The sequence below is a fragment of the Phodopus roborovskii genome, unplaced genomic scaffold (genome assembly GCF_943737965.1).
Source record: "Phodopus roborovskii unplaced genomic scaffold, PHOROB, whole genome shotgun sequence".
Taxonomy (NCBI): Eukaryota; Metazoa; Chordata; class Mammalia; order Rodentia; family Cricetidae; genus Phodopus; species Phodopus roborovskii.
The window spans coordinates 508,588-528,715 of record NW_026125868.1 but is presented as its reverse complement, the minus strand read 5'-3'; the positions used below and the strand labels follow the sequence as shown (position 1 = coordinate 528,715).

The following is a 20,128-nucleotide window of genomic DNA, read 5'->3' as shown; positions in this document are numbered from 1 at the left end:
CAGGATTTAACCTTTTATCTGACACCTTCTTTGGTATTAAAGATCTAGTAGTCTCAGTATTTCAGTCTAACTAGCTGAGGCCCACTATTCAGGGTGCGATTTTTAAGTCCAAGATGATATTTTCAATTAAATGTAATATAAGCCCATTAAAATTATAAATACATAAATGAAAAAGATTACAGCAAAGAAAAATGATGATAATAGGCCTACATATGGATTCTTTAAATATTTCATTTTGTTTATTCTTTAATATCTGATTTTGTTGCTTGGTTTTTGTTTGTTTTCTTTTTTTCAAACATAAGTATGAAAACATAACATGCTGAATCTCCAACATAGAATTTTATGAGGGAGTCTTGCTATATTGCCCAGGGTGTTGTCAAGTTCTCTGGCTTGGGTCATTCATTTTCCTATTTTAGCCTTCTAAGGTGTTTGAACTGAAGACATGTGCCACTGTGCCTGGCTACAGTGAGGTGCATAAATCATCTGCAAAGCTGAACAAACACAACTGTATATTCATTACTGTCCATCAATACTATTCTCCACAGAATTCTAAAGCCAGATTCTGATCTAGACTAGTCATTATATTACTTTGATTTTGCAGGACAACTCACAGTGGTCTCTCTCCCCCTTCATAATAGCAAGTGCCCAGGGGACAAATGGAAAGTTCAGATTCAAAATGTCATCCAGGAGTGAGAATTAATAGAATTTAGAGGAAGATGAACCAGAGGAAAAGCTAAAAGATGTAGTCTGCACTTCTTTTTCTGACATTTTTTCTCAATCAGTACATCTAATGAGGAAGTCATCTATCTCTTTCAAGTAAATATTATTTGTATCAATTAACAAAATAAATGAACTTAAGTGTTTTAAAAGGAGCCTTACTCATTCCAATACTATAAGACTTACATTTCTTTGACAAAGAAGTTTAAAAGATAATTAATGTGCAAAGCAAGAAAAAAAAGACTTGTTTTCACTAGTAACAAAATTCAAGAATCTTAGTCAATAGTCACATTTTAAACTTTTATACTTGAAAACCTACCTTTATATTTCCCTCCAGACTTCTCACCATTTTGTTTTTTATTTTTAATTATATTTTCATATGAGATCTTATTCTGTTGCTCAGGCTGGCCCACAAATCCTGAGCTTAACCAATCCTCTGTCTCAGTCACTGAAGTAACCAGGTCTATAAAGGCTTATCATTGTATATTGTATCTACCAGAATGTTTTAAAGCTACATGGCAGCAAAAAAAAAAAAAAATCCATTCATTTAAAGTTAGAGTGAACCCTAAGAGAGGATGTAGATGTTCCTGGGTATCCCGGCCGGTTTTTCATTAAGCAGATTAAATTTGGAGTTTGGCTTTGTTATTAAAGCGCAATAATATGATCCTTCTTATTCAGAGCTTTCTTATCCCCATGTGCATGTTCCTCTTGCTTCTTTCAACTCTATTAAATGGTGTGTATAATTTGCTAACAATTCTTTCTGGCCAAGAAAATGTTCTAGGTAGATAGGAAATAATAAGATAGCTGAAGAGAAAATTGTTGTGTTATGTTTGTAAAGTTTACATCCATGAATAAGTTTTTTCAATTGTTACAAAGAATTGCTATTTTTAAGGGACAATTTTCCAAATATAAATAGAATTTACACAACTAAAATAAAAGTTAAAAACAATAAAAATTAAAGTTTAGTAGAAACTGCATAAATGCATAAAGTTCCTTACAAACATACTTGGCCCCTGCTGACTAGAAAAAGAATACACCCAAGGGACTGAAGAAAATGCGGGTGAATTATAAAACATGAGATTAATGGAATCTGAGAAAAACTGAAAAGCATTTGAGTCAAATTTCTTCACAAAAAATAGGGAGAGGAATTACTGCTAAGAAAAAAGGAAAAAGAATAAAGGAAATGAGGAATAAGGAAGTGAGCAAGGAAGGAGGGAGAGAGGGGAGGAGGAAGAGAGTTTCTTAACCTTAGTTATAAGTAAGGCATGTAATTGAACAAAACATAGCTTTCTCTAGTCTTTTGTTTTCATCTCACACACACACACACACACACACACACACACACACACACACACACACACACAAATAGGAGAGCTTGCAGAAATCTTCACAGAATAACAGAATATAAGGACTGTATTATCATTTGTCTCTGTATGGCCAAAGAGTTATGTGGCCAAGTGTACTCTCTGTCATATCAGAACTGTCCCGAAGCCAAACAGTTCATGAATTTCCCTCCCCTACCTCTGAAACAGAGCTTTCTCAACCTCCTACTCACTCTGCAAATGAAGAAAACACCAAATAATCAGAACACGGGCAATACATTAAAGAGATAGAAGTGTTTTGAAAATCTTCCAAGCCCCCTGAACACACCCGTTTCTGTTCACCAGTCCTTCCTCCTCCCATGTTATCCCTTGTCACTGTAGACTCCCTATATAACAAACCCTGTGAATTCTGTGCTTGCTGCTGTAGTACTTACCAGGATTGTCAGGCTGCATCACAGCCATCACAAAGGTGTGAGGAAAGAGCATGGCTGCTCCTTTCCTCATACCCTGAAGCTCTACAGTGTTGCCCTCGAACGTGACCCCATGGACATCAGTCTCTGTGCCCAGGCCAAGCAGGTGCCAGGCTACCATATCATCCTTGCACATGTCCAGGCTGGGCAGGTTAGAGAACAGAAACCCATTAATAGCTGGAAAAGAAGAGACAAAATAGGGAGATGAGACCAGACTGCTCAAATCATGGTTAGCAACATATCAGTCCTATACTATGGTTCCTCATATCATGAAATTCCAGGTCATCCTAAACTCCTGTGCTTTCTGTTATGCTAGTTGGATTCTACCCATATAATACCTTTGGAATGAGACCCCCAAACTAGCTTTTTTTTTTTTTTTTTTTTTTTTTTTTTTTTTGTCTCACCTCGCGTTCCCCTCCTTTACCGTACTCTGGAAACAATGAACTAATTTCTACTTCAACTCATCCATAAACATACCCAAACACACACACACACACACACACACACACACACACACACACACACACAAAGGGAGAGAGAGAACATTAAACTCCCATTTACTCCCTATTCTCCAACTTTCATGCTATATTTTCTAGTTTTCTTGCATCATCTTTGATTGTTTTCTCCTCACTGTTCTAATTCTACAACCCCCTCCACAGACTGCATTTTCCAGTTTCAAGTTCAAGCTAAGGTCTTTTCTGTATCTTCACTGCTAGAACCAAAGATATTTGAACACATAGAGCTACTGTGAAAAAGCCTCTTTCCAAATACTCTTCCCTGAAATCTTTACACAGGCATATGCCTCCCACACACAATACTGTCGTAGCATACCTATTAATCTCTATATCTTTAATGTTTTAAATCTGGTTAATTCAGTGTATTTGTTGAGTTTTTACATGCTTTCCCCTCAGCCGTAGAGGCTCGTCACTATGTAATCTACTAATCTTCTACTCATCTATCATGTCCTAGCTCTCATATGCCCTCTGTGTTTCTTTCTCTCCCTCTCCCTTTAAGGAAAATTTCTGTAATACAACGTATTCCTGAGTTTCCAAAATTTTTCTACACTAAGCTTATCATTTTTCTGTATCCCTATGCTGCCTATTAAGTTTAATACATTTGAAGTGGAATGATATGACTCATGAAAGTGTCTTACTTGTTCCATAATAATGCACCACCTTGAGAAGGAAACCAAGAAGGATGCAAAAGGCATTTATCCTATTACTATGTACTTGCTCCCAAATACAGGGAAAGCTTCCTGTGTTCCCATGTTCACTGGAGTCAGATTCCAGGACTTATTTAACAAATCCCCTGGATTCTGATGAGAACATTATTATTCCTCAGTTCTTCATCTCCTGCCTATGTCTTGTTTGTAGCCCTATTCAACTTCATCTTCCACTCTAGTTTTCCATCCTGTAATGAATCACCTAAATTTATTGTCCCTTAGTAGTTTTCTCCTTTGAACTCAGGTTCTCCCACACATTTAGTAGTCTGCTTGGATTGTTCTAATAATTATTTTCATGGGTGCTATTCACATCTCATTGAAAATTTAAGGACTCTCACTGAAATCTCAGATTAGTCTTTCCCTCATTCTTTCATCCATATTCCAACAGATTTGTAGTTCAGTAATTCAATTAGTGCATATGTTGTGGGAACCTAATAAATAAATAAAATGTGGAAGATACAGAGATAAACAACATACTCTAGAAAAAATGAAGCACCATGTAACAAATAATTACAATCTTGAATAATACAAAGAGCATATATTTTTAAAATTCTTAGCACACAGTGCTACATAGAAACAAGAGTCACTACCTTGAACTTAAGTGATGAGAAGTGTGCAAATCTTAAAAACTGGGAAGAATTTCAAAGGCTGGAGGTAAATATGTAAAAGTGTATACTTCAACTGAAGGACATAACAATGCAAAAAATGAAATAAGTAGAAGCTATGCTTGTGGGAAGAAAACTTCTCACACTTTGGTGAGGTAAGAGAAGTGGGGGAAAGGGGGAGGGAGACCATACTACATGAAAGCTGTAGTTGTAGCCTAGTGGAAGAGCACTTGCCTAGCAGGCAAAAGGGCCCTGGATTCTGTTACCAAAACTACAAAGAAAAAGAATTAAAGAATATCACCCCAGCTTACTGTCACACCCTACGGAATATCACATATACACAATTTTCATCTTCCAGTGCCTCCCATACTGCACAATACAGATCATGGTACATCAGTGTAAAGAACAACTGTTGTTGCAGGGTGGTGGCATGGTTCAGTGGCTACAAGCTCTTGCTGCTCTTCAGAGGACCTGAGTTCAGCTCCCAGCACCCACAACTAGTAGGTCACAACCACTTCCAGTTCAATGGAATTAGACACTCTCCTAGACTCTGTGTACACCTACACACACACATACACACACACACACACACACACACACAGGGAGAGAGAGGGGGTGGAGAGGGAGAGAGGAAGAATAATAGTAATAATAAGAATAAATTATAAAACAGGAAAACTGTTGTTTATATTATCTTCTTCAATATAGCTTGTCCCTTGCATAAAGATTATCAGTGAGGTGAACACTTTGAGAAACTGGATATGAGTATGGATAGAGTTACATTTTTCTTAAGGTCACAAAGTTAACGTCAAAGGCAAAACTATTCCTCATACCATACCATGCATTTGATTGGAGTCCTGGAAGCCCTCAGCATCCTCTGAGAGCAATCGGGAATCCAACATACCAGCTGCTTGATTGGCATTGCTGTACCAGCTCATGTTCTCATCAAACACAGTGAAGAGGAGAAAAAATTCTTTATCCATTCCTTTCTGTAGTCCCATTGGAAAAAAAATAGAGGGCGGAATGACAATGGTTTCAGCAGTTGAATATTGCATAGTTGTAGACCCAAGGATTGCTGATTCTTTTTCATTTCCCTTTTCAGATTCAGAGCCAGGCCCATATCTCATGCTAAGAGCTGCAGTTGTTGCTAGGCAGGTTTTCCTCAGGAAAACTTCAAATTGTAGAGGAGATAAGAACAGAGTAAAGGAACAAGACTAGAGGCAAATAATGTATGACAGGAAGCAGGCAAGCACGAGGTGAAGATTAAGGAAACATAGCACAGTATGTGAGCAAAGATAGCCTGAAGCCACCCAGGAAGAGAATGGAGGGGTAAATAGCTAAGAAATCAGGGAAGGTCTATGGAAGAAAATTAGGAAATTAAAAAGAATTAGAAACGTATTAACATTATTTATTTTTAAACCTTATGTTTACTGGGTGTTTACCATATGCCAGATACTGTAGTAAGCACTTTATATGCATTAATTTTATGATTCTTCAAAGAAATCTGTAGTGAGATATTCACTTTGTCTGCTTCTGTGGCACTGACCATGCCCATTGGGGGTAGAGCCAGGGGTGGAAGTGACCTGTGGAACTAGATCTGAGGAGGAGCCCAGGAAGGCTCTCTTGCTGCCGGGATGTGGAGTGGAGAGCATTCAGCAGATACCCTGGTGTCCTTTAAAAAGGGATCATTAGTTCTTCTCCCTATGTTCAAAACCAACAATCCCTTTTTAAAGGACACCAGGGGATCTGCTAGATGCTCTCCTCTCCACGTCCCAGCATCCCAGCAGCAAGAGAACTTTCCCGGGCTCCTGCTCAGACCTAGTTGCACAGGTCTGTTGATACAAATTTAATGTCAATTTTGTGATATGTATATTTCTCCTCTTATTTAGGTATTGTGGTTGTATAGCGCATTTAGAAATGTAATGTATAATTTAACACAGATTATAGATAATTATTTATGATAATGAAAACTTAGAGTTAAGTTAGTTAGGATTTCTAGATGTACAGAGATGTATTTGAGATGAATATGCATTCTTCAAACCTTTCAAAGACCTACAGAATATGGCATTTAAAATGGTTTAGGGTTTTTCTTGACAGTGAGACATAACTGCTCCTGGCAACACCACCTGCGTCAGAACGGAAGATGGACATCAAAGAAACTCGTTATGGAGTTTGTTTTCAATATGGGAAAACTAACCATTTGGACAAGATACTGCTCTTGTCTGGACTCTTTGACTTATGCTGTATAAACTGGGCATGCAGGACCCACAGAAAAGTGACTGCTGATACAAGATTGACAGTGCTACAGAGTTCCTGCTTCAAGGAAGAGTCTGCCAGACAGTCTACAGGACACAGAGAAAAGTGACTGACAAACTGCCAACACAAGAAGACAGTTTAAACTTTCCTGCTTTGCTGAGGAGTCTGCCAGATACACTATGGCCTATGGGATGAAGATGGAACATTACAGAAGAACTTCGGGTGCCTGACCAGGCAGTGAGTTATCCCTGTCATTGCTAGAGTTTATATATTATCCTTCTGTGGTCTTTGAGGGAGTTGAAGACAGATAGTTATGGTTATAGTTTTCCTTAGTTAGGATTACAGATAAGTTACATAACTTTAGAATCACAAAGATAGGATAGATGATAAAATATTTAAATCTTGCTAAATGTTAATGGACTAAATGTTGACTGTGGTTCTTATTTTATAACAGTTTTGTTACAACTTTTGCTATGTTAAGGTTAAAACCCTTCTTTTTATTTTAGACAGAAAAGAGGAGATGATGGGAGATGACATTCTGTTAATATGTTTCTCTTATTGGTTAATGAATAAAGTACTGTTGCCTAGTAGGAAAGCAAGATAGGCAGGAGTAGGAGACTAGGAGGAGCGAGGAAGTGGTAGGGAGAAGATCTAGGATGGAGAACCTATAGGGCAGAATGCCAGCCCCTCTCTCCAGTAAGATGAGACCACGTGGAAATACTTAGATTAATAGAAATGGGATAATATTTAAGACAGAGCTAGTCGATAAGAAACTAGTAACTGGCCAACAGAATTATATCAAATACAAAGTCTCTGTATATTATTTGGGGCAGGCACGGCAGTGTGACAAGACTGTCAGAAAACCTACACCTAACAGAAATCAAAGATAATGTCCTTTGTTAACCCTTTCTTTACAGATGAAAAAGTTAAGTTAAAAAAATTTTAAATAATTTGTTCAAAGTTACACAGAAATGATGGGCTAGATAAAAAATGACAAACAAATATTAAAGTGGGTTTATGGATTATGAACAATGCTGTGGACCACTGATGTGAGCTGGGGAATAATGATTTGGGGATATGGAAAAAGTAAGAATTACAAACTAAGAAAGATATGTGTCTGCATGGATAATAATATGCATGAGAATAGAAAGTCACTTGCTATTAATTTCTGGTATAATTGCTTGGTTTATCTTTTTACTATTCCCTTCCCTCCAAGATCCAGCCCCACTCTTGACACATACCCAGAAACTCAACTCTATTTCTCTCCAGCCAGTCTTCCTACCCAGACTCCCCAGAAATACCTGCTTGCCATCTGCCCCTAAAGCGCCAGCCTTGCAAACCAGAAGAGGGCCCACCAGGCCAGAATTTGTATCTCTTGCGGGATCTGCAGCAGAGAAGTACATCCAGGTTAGACAGGCAGGATCCTTCGCAGTGGGCCCAGCATGGGGAGGAACAGTCCAGTTGTATGTTACTTTCTCAAAGGGCTTGGCTACCAAGCCAGGATGTGATGTACCTGTAAGCAAACATGAAGCCATTAATCACATTGACTATCATAATGATCATCAGCTCCAAAGAGTATAATAAAAATGAAAACTACAAAGACATTTTAAGGCAACAATGATGGCACTAACATGTAGTGATAGACAATGTGATACTTGAGAGCATTTTGCGTGTTAGACAAGAGTACTACCACTGACCTGAAGCCTGTTGTAAGGCTGTAAGGCTGTAATCTTTTATATGGACACACAGCATGATCAAGCAACGCACAGAAATGTATTGTTATTTTAATTTTCATCATATTAATAATCAAAGACGTATAAATGAAAGCACCTAAATGGTTTTGATCTAACAAAATGGCAAATATTTTATAAATTTTATAATCAGTGCAGTGAAAATGTTTCAGATAGCATGTCACACTTTACCTACAAAGAGAGTTTAAATGTAGACAGAAATAACTTTGAAAATAATACTGGCAAAATGCAAAAGTCTTAAAATAAAGTAAGGTATATAGTACTTAGTATAAGTAATGTTAAAATAAAGCAATTAAATAAATGCTAATCTAAGCAACAGTGAATTGCATTGATGTTGCTTGTTAGACTCTCATTTTGACAAAATAGTAAAGAGATAGTCCTAATGCAGGTGAGGCTGTAAAAAAGTAGACCTTTCAGGTCACATCTAAAGGCAAACCTGTTGTAACAACAATTAGTATTTAACAAAAGCCTTTAAAGTCAAAAAGGTCTAGAAAGATAACTCCAAGTCCTGATGGGTCACAATTCTCAACACAGACTATTAAATCCATAAAACTATTAAAATTAAAGAAGAAACAAAATTTCCATGGTAAAAAACAGACTAAGGGAATATAGTCTTTGGAGTATACTAGAAGCAATATTTCAAGTTGCAGAGAAGAATAAATACAACCAAGAGGCCATAAGAAACAAATAAGCAATACCAGGACAGGTAATCAAAGAGATCTAAGAAAGTAACACCAAATATACAAAGTCACAAGAATTAACACATCATTCAGTAACAACTGAAGATTATTGATCTTGATTCTACAATAAAAAGACACAAACAGATTATTAGGATGGAGGGTTCATATTTTTGCTGACCTCAAGAATTATACTTCACCATAAAAGACAGACATCTCCCTAAGGTAAGGGGGTTTAAAAATGTATTCCAAGCAAATAAAACTGAAAAAGAAGTAAGTGTACCTATTTTAATATCTGAAAAAATTAGTCAGAGATGTAAGGAGCATATTTCATGATCCTTAAAGAAAAATGCTCCCAAGAAGTAATTACAATCATAAACATAAACACATGGGTACCTGATTTTATAAAAGAATCACTATTAGATCTAAAACCTCCAGTTCATCACAGCATAGTGACAGTGGTTGACATGAATACCTGCCTCTCACCAATAGATAGAACATCCAGAAATAACATAAAAGAAAATATATTGAAACTAACAGAAATCCACAGAAAATTCCACTCAAATGTCAAACAATCCACATTCTTCTCAGCAGTCTATGGAATGTTCTCCATAATAAACAACATACTGGGACTCAAAGCAAGACCCAACAATATTGAAAAACTGAAATCACATCCAGCATTCTACCTAACCACAACAAAATAGAACCAGATATGTTTTTGGTTGTGAGACTAGCCTTTAACAGCTGAGCCATCTCTTTAAGTTCAAGGACAAGTTACTGGGGAAAAGGATTTCTATTTTTGTTTCCACAGAAAATGAAAAGCTGTTCATTCCTTCCAGACTAATGTGGTTTGATCAAGCCAGACTGCCTGAAACAGAGTACCAGGTGACTCAAAGTAGCTAGACAAAGCAGCCTTACAGACTACAGCCAGGATTTCTGCATCTTCTTAGAATCCCCCATGACAGCGCCCCTTACCAGCAGGAAGTAGTTTGGAAAGAACGGTGCCCAAATTCCCAAATACTGTCTATAAATGTTTGTTTTCATTTAAATGGACTTGGTTATATAAAATAAATTTTAAAAAAAAGGAAAAAAAAAAACAGTGGGAAGGATTCCTATATACTAATATTGCTAATTCTGCCACTAAAAAATAAATCTAGTTTCTTTTTCATTCAAAAAAAAAAAAATAGAACCAGATATCAACAGCCAAGAAATGACAGAAAGTATAAAAACTTTTGAAATTTTAACAACACACAACTGAATAATAACTGGATCAAGGATGAAGTAGATTCATTAAGGAAAATTTAAAAATTCCTAAAATGTTTAGAGAGTTGGCTCAGAGGATATGTGTACTTGCTGCTCTTTCAAAGGACCTGGGTTTGCTTTCTAGAATCCATATGACAGCTCACAACTTCCCATGGCCCCAGTTCACATTACTCCAGATATGGCTTCTGTGTGCACCAGGCATGCACATGGTACACATGCATACATAAAAAATTAAAATGTTTCTGATAACTCTTTAAAAGTAATATAAAAAAACTTCTTAAAATTGAGTGAAAGTGAAAAAAATATTAAAAAATCTACAAGACATAATGAAGGGAGTCCCAAAAGGAAAGTTAATCACTAAATGCCTACATAAAAAAATTAAGGGTTCTCAAATGAATGCATTAGTGATGCAAATAAAGGCTTTGAAAAACAGCAGCAAACAACACCCTCCAAAAAAGTAGATGAGAAGATGTAATCAAAATAAGGCTAAATTAACAAAATGGCAATAAAAAACTAAATACAGTGAGTCAACAAAGAAAAGAATCCATTGTTTGAAAGCATTAATAATCCTATGGTCAAATTAATCAAAAGAAACTAGGGATACAAATTAAGAAAAAATACAAATGAAAAGACAGAATATAATAGAAATTAAGAAATTTTTGAGAGCCACGAGGACATACTAAAAAAAAAAAAATAAAAAAAAAAACTATATTCCACCAGGCTGCAAAAATCTAACAAGTGCATGAATTTATAGATCTATATAGCTTAGCATGTTTAAATACTCTGCCAGAAATCTCCTGTACCTGGTAAACATTTTCAACAAAGTAGCAGACTAGAAAACTAACAGACAAAAAACAATAGCCTTCATATAACAGAGGGAAAACATACCATGAAAGAAATAATTTCTTTCACAAGTATCCCCCAATAAGATAGTTTGCACTAAATCTGACAAAGGATTTGAAAGGCTTGTACAATACAAATTTTAAGACACACAAATAGGACATTGAATAAGATACCAGAAGACAGAAAGAATATATATATATATATATTCATGCTCACAGCATTAATACTGTGAAAATAGTATTATACCAATTTACTGATTCAGTGAAATTCCAGTGCAATTCTTCACAGAAATTGCAAAACTATTTTAAATTTCACATGAAAACACAAGTGAGCTAGGATACACAATCCAAAAATAAAATAAAAACAAGCTAGAAGTATCACTATCCCAGATTCCAAGTTGTATTAGTGATCTATAGTAATAAAATAACATGGTACTGACAATAAAAGAATCAAATTGTTCAATGGACAATAGAATTGAGGAGCTACAGATAAGCCCACATTCTGGCATCCATCTGACTTTTGACAAAGTGGTCATCAAAAAACATTGGAGAAAAACAGCATCTTCAACAAGTGGTGCAGATCAAACTGGATAGCTATAAGTAGAATGAAAGTAGAGCCCTATTTCTCACCCTGTACAAAATTCAACTCCAAACGGATCCAGGACCTCAACATAAGACCAGATAACCTGAATTTGACAAAAAAGAACATGGCAAAAAGCCTTGAACTCACAGTCACAAGAAAGAAATGTCTGAATAAAACAGATATCACAGGTACTAATACCAAAAATTAATAAATAGGACTTCATGAAACTGAAAAGCTTTTGTACAGCAAATAACACCATCATTCAGGCAAAGTTTCAGCCTACAGAATGGGAGATGATCTTTACCAAGTATTTATCTAATAAAAGATTAGTACACAGAATATATAAAAAGATCTGATCATCAATAGGTTTCAAGGGAGAGGAAATACATTACAGTAATGTTAAAGGGGAATAATGGACAGGAAGGAAAGTGACATGGCAGCACAAATGAGGGAATAAAAAGATACATCACTAGGGATACATCACTAGGGACATTTTGAAAAAGTGATATGGGAAACCTAAACCTAATACTATAAACATTTACTACAATATACTCATGCACCATCAAAATATAATTTGTATAGAGTTACCCCACAGCATCACAGCATGTCCCTAATAGACACCACAGGCCAACAAATAAGTCCAATGACAGGAATGGGTTATCTATTTTGGAAATGTTGATAAGTAAGATTTCATTGACCCCTAATACTAAAGGCTCTTGCAAATGCTTTTGGTTACCATCTAGAACTAGATAGCAAAGCTCTGTTGCTGAAGCCACCATACACTTGAGTCATAGAACATGGAGAAATCAGGCTGATACACCTGGAAATTTCATACCTACTAATTAATTGTCATGTTAGGTGGTGATTAGAATGCCACAGGAAAAGAAAAGGAACCAGTCTCACCTAGCCTAGAAGCCTATGAACTACAATAATAGGCAGCCTGGCAAGACACACCACTTGCAAAGCAATGCTGTGAGAGTAAACAACCACTTTGTGATTGAACTTAAGGCCTGTCCCACAAGTTGAAAGCCACACCTATAACTATTATTGGGGCCAAGATCCTGTGAATAGACAAGTGATAAGCCCTGGGGGAGAACCTATTACCATCATTCTACTAATTTGGCATAGCATGAAACTCACTCCTAAAGTCTGATGTCTTTCTCTATGAAGAGATTAGTGCATCTCTCAACCCTCATCAGAGAAACTTCTTTTTTCAATAGATGGTGATTAAAACAGTAACTCACAACTGGCCAAGGTATAGAGAAAAAGAGGCTCTGCCTAAACCCAATATTCATATCGAAAGCACAAAAATAATTACAGAAAGGGAGCAGAAATATCTTCATAGGCAGAGGTAGAGGCTAGCTACAAGATGGACACAGCAAGGTAGCTGTACGTGTGAATTCATTAGCAGCTGAGAGAGAATGGACAAGGCCTGAACAATCTCAAGCCAGACAAAATTCCATCTTAGAGATGGAATTGAATACAAATTTGTACACCTAGCTAAGAAGCTATTGCCTGCTTGGAGAGGGAGAGTTTGTTTTAAAGTGTTTTTAATGTGTTGAATACCTTCCAGTGAAGGACACATATCCAAGAGTATATGTGCAACACAAATGGGAGTTGAGTCTTTTATGTTATTGTTGTTTTGTTTTGTTTTATTTTTTTAATATACTAAGTTGGGTTAGTAGAGAAGTGAGGATGGATCTGGGAGTAATGGGTGGAGAGGTGCATATGATCAAAATACATTTTATGAAACTCTCAAAGAACTAATAATATAGGACAAAATATATCTTAAACATTTTCTTCTGTTTTATCAAAACTGCATTATCACATTTAAGAAATTCCCTAATATCATTCAAGGACTAATCTATGCCCAAACTTCTTAAGTTATCCCCAAAGTTTCTGCTTTGTTTCATTTTTTTTTTTTTAATTTTCTTGCGACAGAATTTTACTAGGCAGCACAGGCTACCCTGGAAACAAGTAGCAGCAGGGTAGCTTCACACTTCCTGGCAGTCCTCTTCTGTTTCCCAACTGCTATGATCTTAGACATGAGCCATCATGTTAAATGTGTTTAATATCACCGGGATGGCTTCAAATTTGCAAACATCCTGACAGCCTCTGAAGTACTGGTATTACATGTGTGCCCTCATATCTGGATTCTGGATGATTCTTTAAGCTATTTTTATACCAAGGATCAGTAGAAGTTTACATGTTGCATTTGGTTGTTACCTGTGTAACTCTGTCCCCTCCTTTACAATATTGACTTCATAAAAGGAAAAGATCTGAATTCCTTATAGAAAGTTCTTTTATATTTGTTTGTAACTTTGACATTTATGTATTCAGTGTTTTTTACATATTTATCTTAGACTGAGCATATGAATATATCATCAGAGAAAATAAGAAATTAGAGTAATCCTACTTACAGCATTCTGCCATGTGACATAAATCCCCCCATGAAGTTAAGATATACACATTCATATGTTACTTTTTAATGTTTGTGATATTTAAAGCTATTAACAATGTTATATGTCTGAACAATAGAAGCCAAAGTAAAGAAGCTATGGAAAATCCCTATCAAAGAGTGTTACATGGTTATTAAAATGTTATATTATGATTAAAGACATTGTAATGCAGACAATAGTAGAATGAAAAACTGTTCAAATCAGGTCATCTCATTTCTTAAATATATAATTACAGACACAAAAATATTAAAGGGCATATAAAATTCACATGACAGTTTGTTTATGAATGATGATTTATAATTTTATATATTTATGTTTTTCAAAAGTTCATAGCATATATACTTTATAATAAGAATATACTTAAGTGTATTTTTATTTTGCTGCTGAGAATGGAACTCTGAACTTCACCCATGCAGGATATGAACTCTATCACTACACTAAATCTGTGCCTTCTAAAAATACTTTTAGTAAGACTGCATGTCCAGGGATCATTTCTAAACTTTTTAAAATTATTCTATTATTAATGAGGTAGGCTCTGCTTCACTATTCCATCATTCATTCACAAGAACACAACTTTGCTCTTTCTCCCAACTCTTTGTTTACTTTTCTTCTAGAGCCACTTGCAGCCTATATTGTTGTAAACCCTTCCAGCTCACCATCATTGTACACAGTACCCTCGTAGTCTTTCTCATAAAAGACCCCATGGGGCTGCATGCTGAATGGCTGGGAGGCACGGTTGTAGAAGACAACCTGGATGGTATCACCCACTTCAGCCCTTATAACTGGTCCTAGAAATAGAAAATAGAGACCATGAGAATAAAAATAAAGGTGAAGAATGGAAACCAAAGGGTAGGAGTATGCTTCTTGCTCTAGACTAAAAGGATTCAGGATGGCCTTGCTGCTTTTAAATAGTTCCTCAAGAATAACTCTACAGAGGCAATTCACAGAATGTAATCTGTACCACAGTGGTACTAGGGAGTGGTACCAAAACATTTTTATTAGTGAGTGTTGAGAAATGATATGTAACTTCCATTTCCATGGTGATCATTTATCATAAACAAAAACAACCTAAGCTTTGCAGAAGTCACAGAAAAACTCTACTGGACTATGCTTAAAACATTAATTTTAAAATACTCTGAGATATGGGACACTTTTTACAAATACTCATTTCTTGCATTTACACATCACTTTTGTAAGCATCAGGCTCAAGTTATTAATTAATTAATTCTCATCACTTCTTCTGTCTCTAGTTAATGAATTTTGAAAGTTAAAGATTCCTCACCCAGTATTCCAAGATGTGCTTCTTCTTCTTGATGTACCCTTTCTTGGAATGTCTCATCTTGGAAGGCTTCATATCGAACTTTCCAGTAAGTACCTCCAATTCGGCTAGAGCTCTTCTGGAAGTATTTATCTGGGCCACTGACAAGTAGGAGGGTAAATGTTAAATGAATTCACTAAGTATCAAATAGAGTTCCATCTCCTCATCCTTAAATGCACAAACCTCTAGATCTTTGTGAACCATCTAGATTAGTTCATAACAATGACAGCACTATAGGTGGAATACAGCTTTTGCTTGAACAAAAACAAAAACAAACAAAAAAGTCACTAACATAATCTGCAAGCCCAAGGCAGACAGCTGGATGGAGCAGCAAAATCTAATCTCCTCAGAACCAGATACCTTCAAGAACTTCCCTATACTCTTGCACATCCTGCCATCACAAGGCCATCTTTACCCCACATATATCCCAAATTTCTCTAGACAAATGAAGGGACTGTCTTATAAAATATACAGATTATTAGTAAATTGCCATATGATATTTAAGCTCACTGAGAAACTGGCTCTGGAGGTGGGGTCCCACCCCTTCAGGCCCAAGCCTGTTTGTCTTTATCTTCCAAAAGCACTTGTCCAGGGACAGGCTGATCCCCCAGCCCTGTGTGAAAGTTAAATGAGAACAGCAAAACATGACAGGACTAAAAATACCATGAAGGAGGGTAAAATGTTAGAGTCAAAACACTGTGTTCTTGAACACAGGAGAAAGACAAATCATTTCCAAGTACCTTCTCAAAACAAAAGATTCAGCTATGGCTTACCCTAAAACTGTAACATGATATAACTAGGAACCACTAATGAGAAGTCTCACTAAAGAAAAGACATTGTACCTGGGACCCTCTTTACTGGTCAAATGCTCCAGCTAAATGTTTTGATTCCCAGGGTTTGTCCAGTCAGTTTCTATTGAATGACATACATGTCTGATCTGATGTTCTCCATCTCTATTCTGCTTGTTTTTTTACTATTCATTTATCCCTGGTTGTTCTATGTTTAATATAAGGCATTCATTCAACATCAAATGCACAACTGTCATGTTCCATTCTCCATACAGAACACTCTACCTAGGAACTAGGCAGATATTACCCAAACTTGAAATCTGTTTGTTAGTTAGTTTGTTTCTTTTAAAACCCACTGCTATTTAAAGAGAGGAACACTATTGAACTCTGTGTACAAAATTTGAATTTGTCTAATACCAACATGAGATAAAGTCAATGACACACACAAATTAAAATATATAGTATAGAGCAATCTCGTTAATACACATGAATTAAATTCAAGAATAAATCAAATATGTCAATAGTATGATCAAATTGACTTTGTTCCAGGGACGCAGTGATACTTCGACATATGCAAATTAATACATAAAAATCTGTAGTCTACCTATATGCCACAAGTAAACATGCTAAGAAAGAAAATCAAACAACCAGGCCCATCAAAATTTCCCCCAAAGTTATTTTATGATAAATATAACCAAGAAAGCAAACAATCTATACAATGCAAGCTTTTAAATACTCAAGAAAGAAATTAAATAGGACTCAAAAAGATGGAAAGATATCAGATGCTCATGAAGGAAGAGTTAATACTGTGAAAATGGTTATGCTATTAAGGGAATCTATAGATTCAATGCAATGTCCATAACATTTTGTCAACCTGCACAGAAACAGAAAAAAAAATTCTTAAAATTGATTTGGAAGCATGAAAGATGCCAGATCAGCAAAGTAATGCTGATCACACAAAGAAAATAATGCTAGAGGTCTTCTTCTTCATAACTAATTTCAAGTTATATTATAAACCTATAGTAATAACAATGATTAAAGTAAAAGGAAGGACAGGTATGTGGGAGGATTTAGAAGGAGGAAAGGGAAGGCGGAAATAGTATAACTATATTATAATCTCAAAAAATAAAAAAATAAAAATAACCATCCACCTTTTATTTAAAAAAGAAGCATAATGGAGCTGTAATAAATACTGTCATGTAGATAAATGAAATACAATCAAAGATCCACATATAAGCCACCTACTCAGTTACAGCATCCTGAATTTTTGCAAAGATGTCAAAAACACTTGTTGGAGAAAAGACTGACTTTTTAACAAATAGTACTAGCAAAATTGGACACCACATGTAGAAAATTGAAATTAGATTTCTATTTGTCACCCTGTACAAAAATCAACTCCAAATGAATCAAAGATCTTAATGTAAGACTTGAATTTCTAAACTGCTAAAGGGTAAAGAAAGAAAAATAAAACTAGATAGCCATAGATAATGGCTTTCTGAAGACTACAGCTGTTTAGAATATAAGGCTGACAGTGAGAAATGGCAAACATTTGAAATTAAAAAGAAAAATTTTGTACAGCAACAGAAACATATAACCAAGTGAAGATAAAGTCTGCATGATGGGAGAAAGTCTTTGCTAGCTGATGTTTCGAGTCAGATGCAAGGTTAAATGCTACTCACCTTTCCATATAAAAAGAGACTGAGCTCCTATCTCCTCCTGCCTTATCCCTTCCTCTATCAGCCCAGTCATATCACTTTCTGTCTGCACAGACCTCCAGAACTCTATGATTAACTAGTGGCTAACTCCACTATCTGATGGGAGATGTCATTCTGTATATGTTTCTCATACTGGTTAATGAATAAAGCACCGTTGGCCAATAGGAAAGGAAGATAGGAGGGACTAGGAGACAAGAAGGAAAGAGGAAGTAGGAAGGAGGAGCCAAGATGGAGAGTGGGAGAAAGCAGTATGCCTGCCGGCTCCCCAGTAAGAGAAATACATAGATCAGCAGAAATGGGTTAATACTTAAGACAGAGCTAGCTGATAAGAAACTAACACCTGGCCAATAGCATTGTATCAAATACAGAGTCTCTGTGTGTTAATTGGGGCTGACACAGCGGCAAGACCAGCGATGGCAGGCGGAAAAACCGTACTCCTTACAACTATCTGATCTTCAGACAAGTTTTATTTGTTAGAGTTTAACAAGATATCACAACATTTCCCTTTTTTGTCTAAAATAAAAAAGGTTATAACCAATACAAGAAATACTATATACAGCAAGTAAATAACTATATGCAATATATACAGGGAATACATATATCAACAATGTCTAATCCATTAACAATTGACAAATTCAGAGAAAATACTCCATGTGTATCCTGTCTTGGAGAGTCCAAAATATTGTACTTAATTCACTTCTATTTTCACTTATATTACAAAAACTATCTTTTTATATCTTTCAACCGTGTACATTTTACATTTCTTTAGGGAATTTCTTTGCTGAATCTGGTAACAAGGAAAACTATAAAGTCTTCAACTCCATCAGAGATCCACGAAGGAAATGATATTATTTAAGTAAGCAGGGAGCATAAGCAAGCGACTTCCAAATAATGTGAGAAATGACAGAAACATCTGGCTGCCTGGACAGGCACCCAAGATTTCTCTGCAATATTGGGGCATCTGTCCTTAGCCTATAGGCCTAGCATATCTGACAGACTTTTCTGTGAAGTAGGATATTCTGAACGGCTGTCCTCCCTTCTCTTGGCAAAGTTCAGCTGTCCTTTTTGGTTTGTCTTGCTTGTCCAATTTGGACAGCATAGTGTCAGCAATCAAGGCAAGAGTACTTTCTTACCCAATGGCTAACTTTTGGCACAAAGAATGTAAACTCTATGTGGAGTTTCTTTGATGCCCATCATCTTCTCTGAAGTAGATTGGTGCTGCCAGGAACAGACATGTCTCATTGTCATAAAAAGAGAAAAAAACCTAGGTTACTAAAACATCTTAACTGCCATATGCTGTTGATCTCTGAAGTGTTTTAAAGACCACCTCTCTATCTAAAATATATCTCTGTTTGACCTAATATGACTTACAAGTTCAGTTTTAATAGCTGACTAATTGCTAACCTACATTTCCTTATTATCCTAAATAGCTAGTAATAATAACTTTCAAGGCATAAACATTTATAACATGTTAAATGATTTGCATTTGTACAATGCCTTGAACAAAATTAGAAATGTATGTAGAGTATGTTCTACCAAAAATAATCTTAACTTTGTATCAATGTACAAAAAAATCCAAGCCAATGTAAAATATTTAAAACTAGTAGTTGTTTTTGTTTGTTTAAAAAACTCTTTTGTAAGTGTTGTGTTGTGTTGTATGTGCACATGATTCATGCATATATGTATGTATGTTCATATGCCCATGTGTGGACATGAAAAGTCCAGAGAAGGACAGTATCTTCCTCTCTTGTTCTTTCACCTTACTGCCTTGAGGTAATATCTCACGTGCCTCTTCATTAGGCTGGATGGCTTTTGGGATCTAACTATCTCTACTTCCCATTGTTGGGGTTTATAAACATGAGTAGCTGTGTCCAGCTTTTCATGTAGGTGTTGGAGATTCAAACTCAAGTTTTAATGCTTGCAGAACAAACCATATTTCCAACTGAGACATCTACCTAGTCCCTGAACAGACAGTTCTCAAACAGTGAATACAAATGTTCAATAAACACACATGAAAATATGTTCTTCCTCATCTCAGAAATATGGTTCAAAACTAGACTGAGATTCTATCTTACCTCTGGTAGAATATCAGTAATGAAGACAAGAAACAACAGTAAATGTTGATTCGGGTATGGAAACAAAG

General features: G+C 35.9%; 1 protein-coding gene across 4 annotated transcripts in view; it reads right to left on the bottom strand.

Annotated features, from left to right (window-relative positions):
* Heph (hephaestin) overlaps window positions 1–20,128 on the bottom strand; it is a 79,795-nt gene that overhangs the window by 39,923 nt on the left and 19,744 nt on the right. For all 4 annotated transcript variants that reach the window (XM_051178879.1, XM_051178877.1, XM_051178876.1 and 1 more), the window contains 5 exons: window positions 15,447–15,583; window positions 14,821–14,952; window positions 7,891–8,102; window positions 5,172–5,322; window positions 2,474–2,686 (listed from right to left, as the gene is read on the bottom strand). In XM_051178879.1, coding sequence (XP_051034836.1) covers window positions 2,474–2,686; window positions 5,172–5,322; window positions 7,891–8,102; window positions 14,821–14,952; window positions 15,447–15,583 — 845 coding nt within the window. The remainder of the gene's footprint in view (window positions 1–2,473; window positions 2,687–5,171; window positions 5,323–7,890; window positions 8,103–14,820; window positions 14,953–15,446; window positions 15,584–20,128) is intronic.